The 22,659-nt window shown below is 35.9% G+C and overlaps 1 protein-coding gene across 7 annotated transcripts in view; it reads right to left on the bottom strand.

The window, feature by feature from the left end:
* LOC138325690 (leukemia inhibitory factor receptor-like) overlaps nucleotides 1-22,659 on the bottom strand; it is an 86,072-nt gene that overhangs the window by 5,146 nt on the left and 58,267 nt on the right. For 4 of the 7 annotated variants that reach the window (XM_069271515.1, XM_069271513.1, XM_069271516.1 and 1 more), the window contains 4 exons: nucleotides 10,120-10,207; nucleotides 9,100-9,166; nucleotides 4,695-4,733; nucleotides 1,597-1,680 (listed from right to left, as the gene is read on the bottom strand). In XM_069271515.1, the coding sequence (XP_069127616.1) occupies nucleotides 1,597-1,680; nucleotides 4,695-4,733; nucleotides 9,100-9,166; nucleotides 10,120-10,207 (278 nt within the window). The remainder of the gene's footprint in view (nucleotides 1-1,596; nucleotides 1,681-4,694; nucleotides 4,734-9,099; nucleotides 9,167-10,119; nucleotides 10,208-22,659) is intronic. The other 3 variants (XM_069271518.1, XM_069271517.1, XM_069271519.1) reach the window with 3 other exon arrangements.

Here is a 22,659-nt window from a genome sequence, read left to right as displayed (position 1 = left end):
TCCTGCGAATACGTTTCAAACAATAAATCACGAAATTTTAGACCCATGTTTAAAGATGCTCCACCGCTGACAAATAGTAATTTTTCACCATCAAAAACAGGAGCAGACGATTTAGTATTTTTCTACAGTTACAAAAGTTATTTACTTTACACCATTACCACCATTGAAAAGTTTGAGCTTCTAATTTTACTTCAAGTTCAAAATATGAAAAATAATTAATTGCATTCCGAAAAAATTCCGTGGCACTATATCTTATATGGAAAGAAGTTCTGATTGCGCATGCACCAAAAGCAAAATAAATTATTTTATATTATTTGTTGTGTTAATTAGACATATATACACACAATTAAACCCCAATTATTGTTCAAATGATGAATATCATTTATGATCTGTCGGCGGTGGAGCATCTTTAACAACTGTACAGCACTTTTTTGTTGCTGGTTTTTGCTCTATAATCATCACTAAAACTCCAGAGAAATACCTACAAATGTACAACAAATTAATGTTAAACACAACATTTTAGTAGTGTTAGAATGTTAACGCTGTGAAGAGTTACACCACACAAGGCATTATATAATTAATATAAGTATTACATATGAAGCACAGAATAGAGAAAACAAGAGAAGGATGATATATACAGCCTAATCTTTTGACACTTTAATCTGAACAAAATAATAAAATTCTGGAGATGCAGTTGTATTTCATAACACAATGGCCCTTTTGTCTATATGCATAGATCGACCGATGTGAAGGGTTTGAAGCTATATCAATACTAAGACAACCCTTTAGAATGCTGTCTTCAATAGAAGTGATTATTCTTATTAATAATCACACACCTGTATACAATGTTTTCACAAAAGAATGAAAAGTTTGCACAAGTAACGTCGTATTTCAATTTGAATGAGCGTACTCAATGTTTACATAACATGATTCGATAACTTACCCCGGCATAAATGTTCATATAATAATGAGTAAAAGTTTGGTGTGTTAAATTTTGGCATTTCCTTATCAAATGCAAAATAAGCCAAAATATGACCACATCCAAAATATCCCAATTTATGGTAGTAAAAAGACATGAAGATGCAAGAAAAAATGAATAAATTTCAAGTGAAGAATTTGATTTATGAAAAAAGAAGAAAAAAAAAAAAAAAAAAACCATCAACAAGAAATGTTTTGAACAAATGGATTGCAGACAAATGAAACCAGATCATCACACACAGAAATAGACAATCACATGCAGAACATGTTATTGGTATAAATGCAGCAAAGAGTCTATAGAGTATAAAACATATCTATCATGCATTCTACATAATTATTAATCTACTATTAAGACTATAGATAATATCACACAATCAAAAGAATGAGATGTTACCTCCTAAATAGATATACTGAGGTGTTTTGGAACACTAAATTCTAAATCGAATGGATTAAATCGAATTAGAACGGAACAATAGATATTTTTCCAATCTATTCAGGAAACATATGAGGTTCATTTTCATGCTCCCTACAGACTAACATCACCTACACCCATTCTCCACTGGCATGCAGATTTATGGTTTATCCATAACAATTAAGTGGGGCCAAACAAGTAATTACCATGACATGATCTTTAGACAATAAGGGCAGTTCGGAATTGTTTGTAGATCTGGACGAGCCTGTAGAACGATTTGGGCTAGAATCCTTCAAAAAACAAAACAAGTTACAAAATTGAGAGAATGCCATTGTGCAACATCATTCACCAATAGTCTAAGAAACATATTACCAATCCTGGTAATGTTTCACTAACCCTAAGTACTTATTTCCCTTATAGCAACATATCATTCACCTTAGCGACAGATCCCTCACCCTTTCAAAATAACACTCATCCTAGCAACATATCAATCATCACCCTTGCAACATATCACTCACCCTATCCACACATCACTCGCCCTATCTACACGTCACTCACCATACCAACATAATACTCACCCTAGCAACATATCACTCACCCTATCAACACATCACTAACCCTATCAACACATCACTCACCCAAACAACACATCACTTACCCTATCAACACATCACTCACCCTATCAACACAACACTCACTCTATCAACACATCACTCAACCTATCAACAATCACTCACCCTACCAACATATCACTCACCCTATCAACATATCACTCACCCTACCAACATATCACTCACCCTATCAACATATCACTCACCCTATCACCCATCAACATATCACTCATCCTATCAACACATCACTCACCCTATCAACACATCACTCACCCTAGTAACACATCACTCACTATCCACACATCACTCATCATACCAACATAACACTCACCCTAGCAACATATCACTCACCCTAGCAACACATCACTCACCCTTTCAACACATCACTCGCCCTAACAACACATCACCCACCCTATCAACATATCACTCACCCTATCAACACAACATTCACCCTATCAACACATCACTCGCCCTATCAACACATCACTCACCCTATCAACACATCACTCGCCCTATCAACACATCACTCACCCTATCAACATATCACTCACCCTACCAACATATCACTCACCCTATCAACATATCACTCACCCTATCAACACAACACTCACCCTATCAACACATCACTTGCCCTATCAACACATCACTCACCCTATCAACATATCACTCACCCTAGAAACATATCACTCAGCCTATCAACACATCACTCAGCCTATCAACATATCACTCACCCTATCAACACATCACTCACCCTATCAACACATCACTCACCCTATCAACACATCACTCACCCTATCAACATATCACTCACCCTAGAAACATATCACTCAGAATATCAATACATCACTCACCCTATTAACACATCATTCACCCTATCAACACATCACTCATCCTAGCAGTACATCACTCACCCTATCAAAACATCACTCACCCTAGCAACATATCACTCACCCAAGCAACATATCACTCACCCTGACTTTATCAACACATCACTCACCCTAACAACATATCATTCACCCATCAAAAGATCACTCACCCTAGCAACATATCATTCACCCATCAAAAGATCACCCACCCTAGCAACATATCATTCACTCAGAAACATATCACTTACCCTAGAAATATATCACTCAACCTATTAAAAGATCACTCACCCTATCAACACATCACTCACCCAAGCAACACATCACTCACCCTATCAACATAACACTCACCCTAGCAACATAACACTCACCCTAGCAACATAACACTCACCCTAGCAACATAACACTCGCCCTAGCAACATAACACTCTCCCTATCAACACATTACTCACCCTAGCAACATATCACCTACCCAAGCAACATATAACTCACCCTATCAAAACATCACTCACCCTAGCAACATATCACTCACCCAAGCAACATATCACTCACCCCTGACAACATATCACTCACCTTATCAACACATCACTCACCCTAACAACATATCATTCACCCATCAAAAGATCACTCACCCTAGCAACATATCATTCACCCATCAAAAGATCACCCACCCTAGCAACATATCATTCACTCAGAAACATATCACTTACCCTAGAAATATATCACTCAACCTATTAAAAGATCACTCACCCTATCATCAACACATCACACACCCAGCAACACATCACTCACCCTATCAACATAACACTCACCATAGCAACATAACACTCACCCTATCAACATATCACTCACCCTAGAAACATATCACTCAGAATATCAATACATCACTCACCCTATTAACACATCATTCACCCTATCAACACATCACTCATCCTAGCAGTACATCACTCACCCTATCAAAACATCACTCACCCTAGCAACATATCACTCACCCAAGCAACATATCACTCACCCTGACAACATATCACTCACCTTATCAACACATCACTCACCCTAACAACATATCATTCACCCATCAAAAGATCACTCACCCTAGCAACATATCATTCACCCATCAAAAGATCACCCACCCTAGCAACATATCATTCACTCAGAAACATATCACTTACCCTAGAAATATATCACTCAACCTATTAAAAGATCACTCACCCTATCAACACATCACTCACCCAAGCAACACATCACTCACCCTATCAACATAACACTCACCCTAGCAACATAACACTCACCCTAGCAACATAACACTCACCCTAGCAACATAACACTCGCCCTAGCAACATAACACTCTCCCTATCAACACATTACTCACCCTAGCAACATATCACCTACCCAAGCAACATATAACTTACCCTGACAACATATCACTTACCTTATCAACACATCACTCACCCTAGCAACATATAACTCAACCTAGCAGCACATCACTTATCGAGGCAGAGCTATAGCTATCCTAGCATTATATGACTAATGAAACAATACATGACACCCTAGCAATGCTTTACCAATCCTAATAACATATCACTCAGAGTGTACTCTAGCAACATATCAACTCACCCTAGCAAAACATCAGAAACTTCTGTAATGCTAAAAACATCAAAATGAAAGCTCATAGCAGTCCATACAAAACATTACTACTGGAGAACATGTAAAAATGATATTCAAAACTCTTAATATTTGAAATCTGTTCTCGGTGTGATTGTGAATATTTTAGTTTGTTTACAGCAAAATATGTTAAAACAAGCTCAGTGTTATGGTGATGGCCGAAACTTACTATCATAACACTGGGATTTCCAGTGGTCTTAGGTGTGTACTGGAAATAAATAACATCCTGTAAGCTTAATGGCCATGATACAAGTGTTCTTACCTCAGTCATAACTAAATCACACCCTGTAAGTTTACTGTCAATGATACAAGTGTTCCTACCTCAGTCATAATTAAATCACACTCAGCAAGCTTAATGTGTTCATGTGTCTTATCTGAGTGTCATCTCTGTATGCCCATGTGTCTTAACTGAGTGTCATCTCTGTATGTTCATGTGTCTTAACTGAGTGTCATCTCTGTATGTTCATGTGTCTTAACTGAGTGTCATCTCTATATGCCCATGTGTCTTAACTGAGTGTCATCTCTGTATGTCCATGTGTTTTAACTGAATGTTAAATCTGTATGTTCATGTGTCTTAAGTGAGTGTCATTTCTATATGTCCATGTGTCTTAACTGAGTGTCATCACTGTATGTCCATGTGTTTTAACTGAATGTTATCTCTGTATGTCCATGTGTCTTAACTGAGTGTCATCTATGTATGTCCATGTGTCTTAACTGAGTGCCATCTCTGTATGTCCATGTGTCTTAACTTAGTGCCATCGCTGTATGCCCATGTGTCTTACCTGAGTGTTGTCACTGTATGTCGATGTGTTTTAACTGAGTGTCATCTCTGTATGTCCATGTGTCTTAACTGAGTGCCATCTCTGTATGTTCATGTGTCTTAACTGAGTGTTATCTATGTATGTGCATGTGTCTTAACTGAGTGTCATCACTGTATGTCTATGTGTCTTAACTGAGTGTCATCACTGTATGTCCATGTGTTTTAACTGAATGTTATCTCTGTATGTTCATGTGTCTTAACTGAGTGTCATCTATGTATGTCCATGTGTCTTAACTGAGTGCCATCTCTGTATGTCCATGTGTCTTAACTTAGTGCCATCGCTGTATGCCCATGTGTCTTACCTGAGTGTTGTCACTGTATGTCGATGTGTTTTAACTGAGTGTCATTTCTATATGTCCATGTGTCTTAACTTAGTGCCATCTCTGTATGTCCATGTGTCTTTACTTACTGTCATTTCTATATGTCCATGTATCTTAACTGAGTTTCATCTCTGTATTTCCATGTGTCTTACCTGAGTGTCATCTCTGTATGTCCATGTATCTTAACTGAGTTTCATCTCTGTATTTCCATGTGTCTTAACTGAGTGTCAACAATGTATGTCCATGTGTCTTACCTGAGTGTTATCTCTGTATGTCCATGTGTTTTAACTGAGCGTCATCTCTGTATGTCCATGTGTTTTAACTGAGTGCCATCACTCTATGCCCATGTGTTTTAACTGAGTGCCATCACTCTATGCCCATGTGTCTTAACTGAGCGCCATCTCTCTATGTCCATGTGTCTTAACTGAGTGTTATCTCTGTATGTCCATGTGTTTTAACTGAGTGTCATCTCTGTATGTCCATGTGTCTTAAATGAGTTTCATCTCTGTATGTCTATGTGTTTTAACTGAGTGCCATCTCTCTATTTCCATGTGTCTTACCTGAGTGTTATCTCTGCATGTCCATGTGTTTTAACTGAGTGTCATCTCTGTATGTCCATGTGTCTTACCTGAGTGTTATCTCTGCATGTCCATGTGTTTTAACTGAATGTTATCTCTGTATGTTCATGTGTCTTAACTGAGTGTCAACTATGTATGTCCATGTGTCTTACCTGAGTGTTATCTCTGTATGTCCATGTGTTTTAACTGAGCGTCATCTCTGTATGTCCATGTGTTTTAACTGAGTGCCATCACTCTATGCCCATGTGTTTTAACTGAGTGCCATCACTCTATGCCCATGTGTCTTAACTGAGCGCCATCTCTCTATGTCCATGTGTCTTAACTGAGTGTTATCTCTGTATGTCCATGTGTTTTAACTGAGTGTCATCTCTGTATGTCCATGTGTCTTAAATGAGTTTCATCTCTGTATGTCTATGTGTTTTAACTGAGTGCCATCTCTCTATGTCCATGTGTCTTACCTGAGTGTTATCTCTGCATGTCCATGTGTTTTAACTGAGTGTCATCTCTGTATGTCCATGTGTCTTACCTGAGTGTTATCTCTGCATGTCCATGTGTTGTAACTGAGTGTCATCTCTGTATGTCCATGTGTCTTAACTTAGTGCCATCGCTGTATGCCCATGTGTCTTACCTGAGTGTTGTCACTGTATGTCGATGTGTTTTAACTGAGTTTCATCTCTGTATGTCTATGTGTTTTAACTGAGTGCCATCTCTCTATGTCCATGTGTCTTAACTGATTGTCATCTCTGTATGTCCATGTGTATTACCTGATTGATATCTCTGTATGTCCATGTGTTTTAACTGAGTGCCATCACTCTATGTCCATGTGTCTTAACTGAGTGCCATCTCTCTATGTCCATGTGTCTTACCTGAGTGTTATCTCTGTATGTCCATGTGTTTTAACTGTGTGTCATCTCTGTATGTCCATGTGTCTTAACTGAGTTTCATCTCTGTATGTCTATGTGTTTTAACTGAGTGCCATCTCTCTATGTCCATGTGTCTTACCTGAGTGTTATCTCTGCATGTCCATGTGTTTTAACTGAGTGTCATCTCTGTATGTCCATGTGTCTTACCTGAGTGTTATCTCTGTATGTCCATGTGTTTTAACTGTGTGTCATCTCTGTATGTCCATGTGTCTTAACTGAGTTTCATCTCTGTATGTCTATGTGTTTTAACTGAGTGCCATCTCTCTATGTCCATGTGTCTTACCTGAGTGTTATCTCTGCATGTCCATGTGTTTTAACTGAGTGTCATCTCTGTATGTCCATGTGTCTTACCCGAGTGTTATCTCTGTATGTCCATGTGTTTTAACTGTGTGTCATCTCTGTATGTCCAGGTGTCTTAACTGAGTTTCATCTCTGTATGTCTATGTGTTTTAACTGAGTGCCATCTCTCTATGTCCATGTGTCTTAACTGAGTGTCATCTCTGTATGTCCATGTGTATTACCTGATTGATATCTATGTATGTCCATGTGTTTTAACTGAGTGCCATCTCTGTATGTCCATGTGTCTTAACTGATTGTTATCTCTGTATGTCCATGTGTTTTAACTGAGTGTCATCTCTGTATGTCCATGTGTCTTAACTGAGTCTATGTATGTCTATGTGTTTTAACTGAGTGCCATCTCTCTATGTCCATGTGTCTTAATTGAGTGTTATCTCTGTATGTCCATGTGTTTTAACTGAGTGTCATCTCTGTATGTCCATGTGTCTTAACTGAGTCTTATGTATGTATGTCTATGTTTTTAACTGAGTGCCATCTCTCTATGTCCATGTGTCTTAATTGAGTGTTATCTCTGTATGTCCATGTGTTTTAACTGAGTGTCATCTCTGTATGTCCATGTGTCTTAACTGAGTGTTATCTCTGTATGTCCATGTGTATTAACTGAGTGTCATCTCTGTATGTCCATGTGTCTTAATTGAGTGTCATCTCTTTATGTCCATGTGTCTTAATTGAGTGTTATCTCTGTATGTCCATGTGTTTTAACTGAGTGTCATCTCTGTATGTCCATGTGTTTTAACTGAGTGTTGCATCTCTGTATGTCCATGTGTTTAATGAGTGTATCTCTGTATGTCCATGTGTTTTACTGAGTGCATCTCTGTATGTCCATGTGTTTTAACTGAGTGCCATCTCTCTATGTCCATGTGTCTTATTGATGTTATCTCTGTATGTCCATGTGTTTAAGGTGCTCTGAGTGTCATCTCTGTATGTCCATGTGTCTCTCTGTAGTGTCATTTGTCTTTTAATGATGTCCATCCATGTGTCTTAATTGAGTGTTATCTCTGTATGTCCATGTGTTTTAACTGAGTGTCATCTCTGTATGTCCATGTGTCTTAATTGAGTGTTATCTCTGTATGTCCATGTGTTTTAACTGAGTGTCATCTCTGTATGTCCATGTGTTTTAACTGAGTGCCATCTCTCTATGTCCATGTGTCTTAATTGAGTGTTATCTCTGTATGTCCATGTGTTTTAACTGAGTGTCATCTCTGTATGTCCATGTGTTTTAACTGATCTGTCCATGTGTATTACCTGAGTGTCATCACTGTATGTCCATATGTCTCTGAGTGTCATTATTATGTCCATGTGTCCCAATAGTCTCATAAGTGTGTCCAGGAATCATGTATGAACTTTATTATTGTATCCATGAGATATTGTCCATTGCTCCCTGATACTAAATGTCTGATTCTTATTTAAGTTTAACTAAACATAGCATTTTCATATTCGTTCTTATACAAGATATGCATATACAAATACTTACAAGTAATCTAAATAATTCAACTATTTTAAATAGGTTGATAAGTTTGAATCTCATTATTGATATAACATTTTATGTTTTGACTAATGATATAACAGTAGTTACCTTTTCCAGTTCAGGAACTTCAAAGTCATATGGAGTTGTTATTTTCGCTAATCCTTTTCTTGTACATCTGCAAATATAGAACTAAACATTGACACCATATTCAATTAACATTCAATCTTTTCACTCTAACACCCATATTTATCAAGTTTTTCAGAATTAATACTTTTACAGAGTGTATTTTCGACATGAAAAGTATGGAGTCTTTCTGGCAGACTGTTCACTGCAACATTTTATCTCTGTAAGCTACAAACCCTTTATTACACTAATTCATTAATGTCAGAATTGTAGTCATGGTGATCTTGACCTTTGACATTTGGGCAGTTTGGTTTGGTAAGGTTTGAAAGGACTTACATTCTAGGGTCATAAACAATTACACTTTCAAAGCGTGGAAGAAAATTGTATGTTTACTAAGTTTGATGGGCTCCAAGAAACTTCAGATATAGGTACAGTGTCCTTTATCTTCGTTCATTAAACACAATCCCTGGCTGTCAAGAACCTTAGTTAAGATCTCATTGATGCTTGAGTGAAAATAAGATCTTATTATCGTAATGTTTGAGTTGGAGAAGCCAAAGTATGGTGACTAAGTAGGAATTTTGGGGTTTCTTGGGCTTTTCTTGATGAAGCTTTTCTCTATATAATTTTATATAAGTGGTTTTTTGGGACCTGTTAATAATATAAAGTGGGTTTAGGGTTTTATCAGTTTAACGTCCTATTAACAGCCATTGTCATGTAAGGACGTGCCAGGTTTATTGGTGGAGGAAAGCTGAGTACTTGGAGAAAAACCATCGACAAGCGGTCAGTACCTGGCAACTGCCCCACATGGGATTCGAATTCACGACTCAGAGGTAGAGGGCTTGTGGTAATATGTTGAGACATCTTAACCACTCGGCCACCACGGCCCCAGAAATATAAAGCTGCAAACTATAAAATGATATCTGGTATTTTGACACCACTTTGCTTCAGAAATGCAGTGTTTCGTCAAATTATTTTGAACAGTGTTCAGTATTATGCCTGACTTACCTGTAGATGGTAAACACTCCAGCTATGACAATGATAGCTACAACGACAGCACCGATGGTGATACCAGCAATCCCGCCTGCTGAAAGATCTGAAAAGAAAACATATTAGCCAATTAATGAGTGGGGCTTCACTTAAATGGCACAATCAAAATTTCATTTTTAATTGCAAAATGTCTGTCAATTAGCTGCATACATTAAAAGCAAAAGTGATACATCAATTTTGAAGAGCGTTAATGTCTTCATATGAAAATTTAAGTGATGAATCATGGATGATTTTTTTTTTAAGCCAACTTCTCTGGCATAAAAGACACACAAACACTTTTCAACACATGACTACAAACACCAATATTTTGATTGATTTTAAAAGACACCTGTATACAGAAAACGCTTTCAATGAATTCATGGTTTATTATAAACTAAACATTTTCATTCCCTATCAAAGTTTGTCTAATATGTTTGTAACGTATGTATAACAAACTATGCTTATTACGAAGTAATGTTGTTGGTCCCCAGAGCTTCGTTATAACCATATTTTACTGTACATGGAAATATCTGGACCGAGCATAGCTAATTGGAAATACTTCAGGTTTGAATTTGTTAGTGATATTAGCAACAATTTAGCAGCAATTTAGCAGTACATATTTAAAAGTAGACAAAGTGATAAATACATGGTTACAATAAATAGTAGGTTACATGAAAATAAGCATGTCAAAAAACACAGAAAAAATACACCTATATAAAACCAATATTTATATCACTACTCATAAATGATTCACCAATTTTTTAAACTTGTGACATGTTCAGCAAATTCTAATGACATGCAAGAAGCATATTTTAAAAGCAGCAGTGTTGACAGTATTTTTGAAGCTGAAAGAACTTTTCAATTACTTATATTCCTTAAATTCAAACCAATCAACAAAATGCTTATGAACAAAAGTACTCAATAAGTTTTCAAACATGTTTAAATTTTTCAATATAATTTCATTGATCCCTGAAGTATTATGAAGCCAGAAAGAGATCTGTTGTTGCCGTACTAACACCTTGCTGACAAAGCGAGAGCCTAGACATGTTGCTAAGCCTAGCAAGCTTAAAGGAACATGAACCTTAATTAACCATACCTATTTAAGACGTGTCAGATACCTTAATAAGTAATATATATCAGTTATTGTGCAAATGTGTCAAATAAAATTATTATAATGGAAATTCCATCTTGCTGTATTTTTAATCGGCCCGGTCGAATTTGGTAATGATAGTAAAGTAGTGTTGAACTTTAGTGACCTCCCACAATGCACTGCACAATCTATTTTTATCATTTTTGAGGTAGGTATTCCCCACGTTTTCCTGTCGTTTTAGATAACCAATCATTGTAATAAAATATTCAATAAACATCTGAAAACCATATCTAAGCATACAGAACAAATTATTTAAGGTTCATGTTCCTTTAAACAAGAGGAATGTAAATCTGGCAATATCTGTATTTATGTTTCTGACCCTCTCATTCCTGCCTTTCTGCTTCCCTCTCTCCCTCCTTTCTGCTCCTTCCCTCCTTTTTCTGCTTTTCTCTTTACTTCCCTATCCCCTTCCATTCTGCTTCCCTTTCCCCCTTCCTTTCTGCTTTCCTCTCTTCCCTTTCCTCTCCCCTATCATCTCTGCTTCCCTCTCTCAACTTCCTTTCTGATTTCCTTTCTCTCCTTTGTCTATGCATCCCTTTCCCAACTTCCTCTCTGCTTCACTCTCCCCCCTTCCTTTCTGCTTCCGTCTCCACCTTCTTACATTCTGTTTATTTCCCTTTCCCTCCACTATCTCTAAGTTCTCCTCTTCTTTCTTTTCCCATCATGTCCTTACTACCCTTTCTTCCCCATTCATCCCTTCCTTATACCTCCCCATTTCTGTCCTTTCTGGCTGTCTTTTCATTCTGCCTTACCCCATGCTATATCAAATGGCATTGCTCTCTACATGAAATGCAGGCAGAATAGAATAATACAACAAATTCATTTTTTACCTTTATGTGGTGTGAAATTATTTGTCACATTATCAAAGAAACAGGAGTTCCAATCTCATACTTTACAAAATAACCATCAAGTCAGTAATCATGTTTAAAATCTGTATTATCAGAAATATAACACACTTTGGTCTCATATTGGTAAACATGAATTTGTTATAAATATAAGAAAGAAAATTAGGTTGTTGTTTGGCCATATTGTCCTCTATGTCAGCTTGGTCAGTGAAGCTGAAATGAAATATACAGACCCTAAAATACTGATGTCACAACCAAAGGGTTCAATTGGGCAAATATCTGGTTCATGTGCAAACATACATGCTGCCTACCATTGTTGTGTATATATAACCTACAGACTACCATTATTGGTGGTGTATATATAACCTACAGTCTACCATTGATGGTGTATATATAACCTACAGTCTACCATTGTTGTATATATATAACCTACAGTCTAATATTGATGGTGTATATATAACCTACAGTCTACCATTGATGGTGTATATATAACCTACAGTCTACCATTGATGGTGTATATATAACCTACAGTCTACCATTGATGGTGTATATATAACCTACAGACTACCATTGATGGTGTATAGATAACCTACAGACTACCATTGATGGTGTATATATAACCTCCAGTCTACCATTGATGGTGTATATATATAACCTACAGTCTACCATTGATGGTGTATATATAACCTACAGTCTACCATTGATGGTGTATATATAACCTACAGACTACCATTGATGGTGTATATATAACCTACAGTCTACCATTGATGGTGTATATATAACCTACAGTCTACCATTGATGGTGTATATATAACCTACAGACTACCATTGATGGTGTATATATAACCTACAGACTACCATTGATGGTGTATATATAACCTACAGACTACCATTGATGGTGTATATATAACCTACAGTCTACCATTGATGGTGTATATATAACCTACAGACTACCATTGATGGTGTATATATAACCTACAGTCTACCATTGATGGTGTATACCATATATATAACCTACAGTCTACCATTGATGGTGTATATATAACCTACAGTCTACCATTGATGGTGTATATATAACCTACAGACTACCATTGATGGTGTATATAATCTACAGACTACCATTGATGGTGTATATATAACCTACAGACTACCATTGATGGTGTATAGATAACCTACAGACTACCATTGATGGTGTATATATAACCTACAGACTACCATTGATGGTGTATATATAACCTACAGACTACCATTGATGGTGTATATATAACCTACAGTCTACCATTTTTGGTGTATATAACCTACAGTCTACCATTGTTGGTGTATATATAACCTACAGACTACCATTGATGGTGTATATATAACCTACAGTCTACCAAGGATGGTGTATATATAACCTACAGTCTACCATTGATGGTGTATATATAACCTACAGACTACCATTGATGGTGTATATATAACCTACAGTCTACCATTGATGGTGTATATATAACCTACAGTCTACCATTGATGGTGTATATATAACCTACAGACTACCATTGATGGTGTATATATAACCTACAGACTACCATTGATGGTGTATATATAACCTACAGTCTACCATTGATGTTGTATATATAACCTACAGACTACCATTGATGGTGTATATATAACCTACAGTCTACCATTGTTGTATATATATAACCTACAGTCTAACATTCATGGTGTATATATAACCTACAGTCTACCATTGATGGTGTATAGATAACCTACAGACTACCATTGATGGTGTATATAACCTACAGACTACCATTGATGGTGTATATATAACCTACAGACTACCATTGATGGTGTATATAACCTACAGACTACCATTGATGGTGTATATATAACCTACAGACTACCATTGATGGTGTATATATAACCTACAGTCTACCATTGATGGTGTATATATAACTTACAGTCTACCATTGATGGTATATATATAACCTACAGTCTACCATTGATGGTGTATAGATAACCTACAGACTACCATTGATGGTGTATATAATCTACAGACTACCATTGATGGTGTATATATAACTACCTTACAGACTACCATTGATGGTGTATAGATAACCTACAGACTACCATTGATGGTGTATATATAACCTACAGACTACCATTGATGGTGTATATATAACCTACAGACTACCATTGATGGTGTATATATAACCTACAGACTACCATTGATGGTGTATATATAACCTACAGACTACCATTGATGGTGTATATATAACCTACAGACTACCATTCATGGTGTATATATAACCTACAGTCTACCATTTTTGGTGTATATAACCTACAGTCTACCATTGATGGTGTATATATAACCTACAGACTACCATTGATGGTGTATATATAACCTACAGACTACCATTGATGGTGTATATATAACCTACAGACTACCATTGATGGTGTATATATAACCTACAGACTACCATTGATGGTGTATATATAACCTACAGTCTACCATTGATGGTGTATATATAACCTACAGACTACCATTGATGGTGTATATATAACCTACAGTCTACCATTGATGGTGTATATATAACCTACAGTCTACCATTGATGGTGTATATATAACCTACAGACTACCATTGATGGTGTATATATAACCTACAGACTACCATTGATGGTGTATATATAACCTACAGTCTACCATTGATGGTGTATATATAACCTACAGTCTACCATTGATGGTGTATATATAACCTACAGTCTACCATTGATGGTGTATATATAACCTACAGACTGATGGTTACTCATTTGATGGTGTATATATAACCTACAGACTACCATTGATGGTGTATATATAACCTACAGACTACCATTGATGGTGTATATATAACCTACAGACTACCATTGATGGTGTATATATAACCTACAGACTACCATTGATGGTGTATATATAACCTACAGACTACCATTGATGGTGTATATATAACCTACAGACTACCATTGATGGTGTATATATAAACCTACACTACCATTCATGGTGTATATATAACCTACAGTCTACCATTTTTGGTGTATATAACCTACAGTCTACCATTGATGGTGTATATATAAACCTACAGACTACCATTGATGGTGTATATATAACCTACAGACTACCATTGATGGTGTATATATAACCTACAGTCTACCATTGTTGGTGTATATATAACCTACAGACTACCATTGATGGTGTATATATAACCTACAGTCTACCAAGGATGGTGTATATATAACCTACAGTCTACCATTGATGGTGTTTATATAACCTACAGACTACCATTGATGGTGTATATATAACCTACAGTCTACCATTGATGTTGTATATATAACCTACAGACTACCATTGATGGTGTATATATAACCTACAGTCTACCATTGTTGTATATATATAACCTACAGTCTAACATTCATGGTGTATATATAACCTACAGTCTACCATTGATGGTGTATAGATAACCTACAGACTACCATTGATGGTGTATATATAACCTACAGACTACCATTGATGGTGTATATATAACCTACAGACTACCATTGATGGTGTATATATAACCTACAGACTACCATTGATGGTGTATATATAACCTACAGTCTACCATTGATGGTGTATATATAACCTACAGTCTACCATTGATGGTGTATATATAACTTACAGTCTACCATTGATGGTATATATATAACCTACAGTCTACCATTGATGGTGTATAGATAACCTATAGTCTACCATTGATGGTGTATATATAACCTACAGTCTACCATTGATGTCGTATTTATAACATACAGTCTACCATTGATGTGTATATATAACCTACAGACTACCATTGATGGTGTATATATAACCTACAGACTACCATTGATGGTGTATATATAACCTACAGTCTACCATTGATGGTGTATATATAACTTACAGTCTACCATTGATGGTGTATAGATAACCTACAGTCTAACATTCATGGTGTATATATAACCTACAGTCTACCATTGATGGTGTATAGATAACCTACAGACTACCATTGATGGTGTATATATAACCTACAGACTACCATTGATGGTGTATATAACCTACAGACTACCATTGATGGTGTATATATAACCTACAGACTACCATTGATGGTGTATATAACCTACAGACTACCATTGATGGTGTATAGATAACCTACAGTCTGCCATTGATGGTGTATATATAACCCACAGTCTACCATTGATGGTGTTTATATAACCTACAGTCTATCATTGTTGGTGTATATATAACCTACAGTCTACCATTGATGGTGTATATATAACCTACAGTCTACCATTGATGGTGTATATATAACCTACAGTCTACCATTGATGGTGTATAGATAACCTACAGTCTACCATAGATGGTGTATATAAAACCTACAGTCTACCATTGGTGGTATATATATAACCTACAGTCTACCATTGATGGTGTATATATAACCTACAGTCTACCATTGTTGTATATATATAACCTAGACTACCATTGATAGTGTATATATAACCTACAGTCTACCATTGATGGTGTATATATAACCTACAGTCTACCATTGATGGTGTATATATAACTTACAGTCTACCATTGATGGTGTATAGATAACCTACAGTCTACCATTGATGGTGTATAGATAACCTACAGTCTATCATTGGTGGTGTATATATAACCTACAGTCTACCATTGATGGTGTATATATAACCTACAGTCTACCATTGATGGTGTATAGATAACCTACAGTCTACCATTGATGGTGTATATATAACCTACAGTCTACCATTGATAGTGTATATATAACCTACAGTCTACCATTGATGGTGTATATATAACCTACAGACTACCATTGATGGTGTATATATAACCTACAGTCTACCATTGATGGTGTATAGATAACCTACAGTCTACCATTGTTGTATATATATAACCTAGACAACCATTGATAGTGTATATATAACCTACAGTCTACCATTGATGGTGTATATATAACCTACAGTCTACCATTGATGGTGTATATATAACCTACAGTCTACCATTGATGGTGTATAGATAACCTACAGTCTACCATAGATGGTGTATATATAACCTACAGTCTACCATTGATGGTGTATATATAACCTACAGTCTACCATTGATGGTGTATAGATAACCTACAGTCTACCATTGATGGTGTATATATAACCTACAGTCTACCATTGATGGTGTATATATAACCCACAGTCTACCATTGATTGTGTATATATAACCTACAGTCTACCATTGATGGTGTATATATAACCTACAGTCTACCATTGATGGTGTATATATAACTTACAGTCTACCATTGATGTTGTATATATAACCTACAGTCTACCATTGATGGTGTATATATAACTTACAGTCTACCATTGATGGTGTATATATAACCTACAGTCTACCATTAATGGTGTATATATAACCTACAGTCTAATATTGATGGTGTGTATAACCTACAGTCTACCATTGATGGTGTATATATAACCTACAGTCTACCATTGATGGTGTATATATAACCTACAGTCTACCATTGATGGTGTATATATAACCTACAGTCTACCATTGATGGTGTATATATAACCTACAGTCTACCATTGATGGTGTATATATAACCTACAGTCTACCATTGATGGTGTATATATAACCTACAGTCTACCATTGATGGTGTATATATAACCTACAGTCTACCAAGGATGGTGTATATATAACCTACAGTCTACCATTGATGGTGTATATATAACCTACAGTCTACCATTGATGGTGTATATATAACCTACAGTCTACCATTGATGGTGTATATATAACCTACAGACTATCATTGTTGGTGTATATATAACCTACAGTCTACCATTGGTGGTGTATATATAACCTACAGACTACCATTGATGGTGTATATATAACCTATAGTCTACCATTGGTGGTGTATATATAACCCACAGTCTACCATTGATGGTGTATATATAACCTACAGACTATCTTTGTTGGTGTATATAACCTACAGACTACCATTGATGGTGTATATATAACCTACAGTCTACCATTGATGGTGTATATATAACCTACAGACTACCATTGTTGGTGTATATATAACCTACAGTCTAATATTGATGGTGTATATATAACCTACAGACTACCATTGTTGGTGTATATATAACCTACAGTCTAATGTTGATGGTGTATATATAACCTACAGACTACCATTGTTGGTGTATATATAACCTACAGACTACCATTGATGGTGTATATATAACCTACAGTCTACCAAGGATGGTGTATATATAACCTACAGTCTACCATTGATGGTGTATATATAACCTACAGACTACCATTGATGGTGTATATATAACCTACAGTCTACCATTGATGTTGTATATATAACCTACAGACTACCATTGATGGTGTATATATAACCTACAGTCTACCATTGATGGTGTATATATAACCTACAGACTATCATTGTTGGTGTATATAACCTACAGTCTACCATTGATGGTGTATATATAACCTACAGTCTACCATTGATGTTGTATGTATAACCTACAGACTACCATTGATGGTGTATAGATAACCTACAGTCTACCATTGATGGTGTATATATAACCTACAGACTATCATTGTTGGTGTATATATAACCTACAGTCTACCATTGATGGTGTATAGATAACCTACAGTCTAACATTCATGGTGTATATATAACCTACAGTCTACCATTGATATGGTGTATATATAACTTACAGTCTACCATTATTGGTATATATATAACCTACAGTCTACCATTGATGGTGTATAGATAACCTACAGTCTAACATTGATGGTGTATATATAACCTACAGTCTACCATTGATGGTGTATATATGTGACGGCGACTGACAAAATGGGCCCAGATGCGGCGATTATGACGTCGGAATAAATGACGTTATAAAGTTACGCACATTTTTTGCCGACGTCACCACGTTTATTTGCGGAAACTCTCAATAAACTATGTTTGATAAAGCCCGCATTTTATGTATAAATTTATCAATACATAATATAAAGGGTAGACTGGTGAGTATCAGGTGATCAGTATACATAGTGTAAACATGTAGGTACTTTCTAACAAAAATACAAATGAATAAATAAATATAGCTGCAAACAGGACATTAGAAAAAAAATATTTAGATTGTTTTTCTCTTCGTTGGTAGAGATAACAATGAATATATTCATGGCAAATCAATCAAAGATAAGAGTGAAAAAAATTCAGATTTATTTCAATCAGTTTCGACTAAAATTCCAATATGCCACATGTCCGATGATCCGGACAAATATATTTATAAATAAATTTAATACAGTTTTAACATTTTCAAATCTTATCTAGCAATATTGTTTCTTCACGAATATTCTGAAAATTCCACAGGCTTTGCTCTTTCACAAGTTGATAATATTTTGAAATACGTCGGAACATATTTAAAATAAAATATCGAAAATCAAAGTCGTAAAAGTCACTGAAATTATACCGAATACATTGATATACATGTAGCAAACATATCACGAGTACGGAAACTTAAAATGCAAACAACGGGATGTTGTTTTAAAGACAAAATAAAGGCAAGAAAATTGTGTTAGAAATATTCCGTCTGAATTGTAAGAGGACAAGGAAGCAGATTTCATCAGCCGAGAATTGAATTCTGTAGATGAACCACAGGTGTTTGGCTTTATACATATTGTTTTCTCTTTACATGTATACATACGTAATTCGAGTAGATAGAGATAGAACAAAAATATCTATAGAACCAAACACCTGTGGATGATCTTTAATTTTGTATGAGAATAAGTTAAGTTTCTGATCAGTGTAAATGATGTCTATTTTCTTGTAGAACTATGCGACGACGATAACAAGGAATGTGGTATTTATAGTGGACGTCGGTAGAGTTCAGTACTTATGCTTTGGTCACATCCCCTTCCGATTAGGCTTAAGATGTATTCCCGGCATGCATTTTAGCCATTTTTGCCTGGTCTCCGGACGGACACCAGACATGGCCGGCCGGTGGGACGGGACTCTCACGGGACTCACTAAATACATGTAGTTATGAGATAAGGGAGATAACTCCTATAGTTTTTTTTATCAATACATCCTATGAAGGTCATCAGACAGCATCGGGGACTATATATACTCCAGCTGTCCAAGGCTAATCAGAACTGTAATGAGACCTGTAATAAGACATATCAAGAATTGTACAGCGCCATATAAGATTCTATTGGGAGAGCTATTGTGACTTTATCTGTGGATTATTACAACACTTAGTGTGGATTTATTCATATTGCCTGGAACTTTACAAATCATCGGTGGACATTCAATTTCCTTGTGGATTTGTGATTATTGTTAATTTGAAACCTAGAAGGATCAAGGATTATACCAGGACATTCGCATACAGATAAGTAACACTTTAAATCATCGTATTACTCTTGTACCACCACCAATTACTCTAGATATTGTAAACCATCTCTGTATAATATTGTATATATAATTAAATTGTGTTTTGAATTTAGCTGCTGGTTTCTCATTTCTGTTATTCTGGGTCATAACAGAATTGGGGGCTCGTCCGGGATCGATATTTTATTTGTGGAATCTAACTTTGAAAAATTAATTAAGAAATTTTCAAAATTTGTGTACAAACTTTGAGTTTACATTTGAAACCAACAGCTAGATAAATATGACTACTATGCAGGTAGAACAGTTTGTTAAAGCGCCATCCCTGGAAGTTCTTTTGCAAGTTAGTAAGAAGGATTTACTATTATTGGGTAAACATTTAGGCCTTACTATCAAAACTAATTTGAGGAAAGCTGAAATTAGGAATGTAATTATAAGATATTTGGTTGACAATGGCAAATTTGACTCTAGTGCATTAGATAGTATAGAGGAAAACAGTCACTTCAGAAATCCAAATTAGACAAATGGAACTTGAACATGAAATGAAAATGAAACAAATAGAGAATGAAATGAAAATGAAACAAATAGAGAAAGAAATGAGAGAAAGAGAAATAGAAAAGGAGTTAAGGGAAAAAGAAATAGACAAAGAAAGAGAGTTAAGAGAAAAAGAAATGGAAAGAAAATTAAAAGAAAAAGAGATCGAGAGAGATCAGATGTTAGAACTAGAGAAGCAGAAAATTCAAGCTGAAACAGAACTTAGAATTAAAGAATTAGAGCTAGCTTCTCAAGACGGTTCAAGTAATCCAACTTTTAGGGGTTTACAAGGAAACAGATGTTTTGATGTCAGTAGAAATATTAGGTTAGTTCCTCCTTTTCAAGAGAAAGAAGTTGACAAGTATTTTCTACATTTTGAGAAAATAGCTGATAGTATGAAATGGCCTGAAGATAAGCTTACAATGCTTCTTCAGAGTGTCTTGATTGGTAAAGCTAGAGACATTTATTCTTCTTTATCTGTTGATGATATTTCAAATTACCAAGTAGTCAAGAAAGCTATTTTGAAAGCTTATGAGTTAGTTCCTGAGGCTTACCGCCAGAAATTTCGAAACTCGAGAAAGAGAGATGAACAAACTCATGTAGAATTTGCCAGAGAAAAGGAACAATTATTTAATAGGTGGTGTGATTCTAAAGAAATTGGTGAGGATTTCGGTAAATTGAGGCAATTATTGTTGATAGAGGAGTTTAAACGTTGTGTCCACTCAAACATAAAAACTCATTTAGATGAGAGAAAAGTTGAAACACTTAGTGAAGCAGCTACAATGGCTGATGATTACGCTCTCACCCACAAAGGCTCATTTGTTAAAAACAGTTCTCAAGACAAAAACAGTACCACAGGTACTAGTATAAATTTGGTCAGCCTAGGAACCCAACCTTTAGTGGCCCTTCTAACGACAAACCTAAATTAGGTGATAAGACTAAGTCTGATTCTAAAACAGATCATAGGGCAGGTGTGGGGTCTCCTTCTGGTCCTGTTTGTAATTACTGCAAGAAAGTAGGGCATACTATGTCTGAATGTTATTCTCTCCAGCGTAAGGAGCAAAGGCGTAAACAGTCAGTTCCTTCTGTGTTAGCTATGTCAAAGCCTAGTCAGAAACTTAGTGATATTGTGGAAGATTCTAAAGTGTCTGTTGAGATTAAGAGCTCAGAGTCTGATAGCGTCTTGGAGAAGTACTCTCCCTTCATTTCTGAAGGTTTTGTTTCACTTACTAGTGATATTACCAACTTGAAACCTGTGTGAAGATTTTGCGAGATACTGGGGCTTCTCATTCTTTGATATTAGATGGCGTAGTGCCTTTGTCTGAGGAGACCTCATCTGGTAGTAGTGTTTTGCTTCAAGGTGTAGAGTTAGGTTTTGTTAATGTGCCTCTCCATTGTGTTTATTTAAAGTCAGATTTGGTTACTGGGCCTGTCACCATTGGTGTTAGACCGGAACTTCCCATAGAGGGCGTGTCGCTCATTTTAGGCAATGACTTGGCTGGAGAGAAAGTTAGGGTAGATCCCTTAGTGTCCAGTATCCCTGATAAAACAGATGATG

Source organism: Argopecten irradians, chromosome 6 (genome assembly GCF_041381155.1).
Source record: "Argopecten irradians isolate NY chromosome 6, Ai_NY, whole genome shotgun sequence".
Taxonomy (NCBI): domain Eukaryota; kingdom Metazoa; phylum Mollusca; class Bivalvia; order Pectinida; family Pectinidae; genus Argopecten; species Argopecten irradians.
This window is presented reverse-complemented; position numbering and strand designations above follow the sequence as displayed.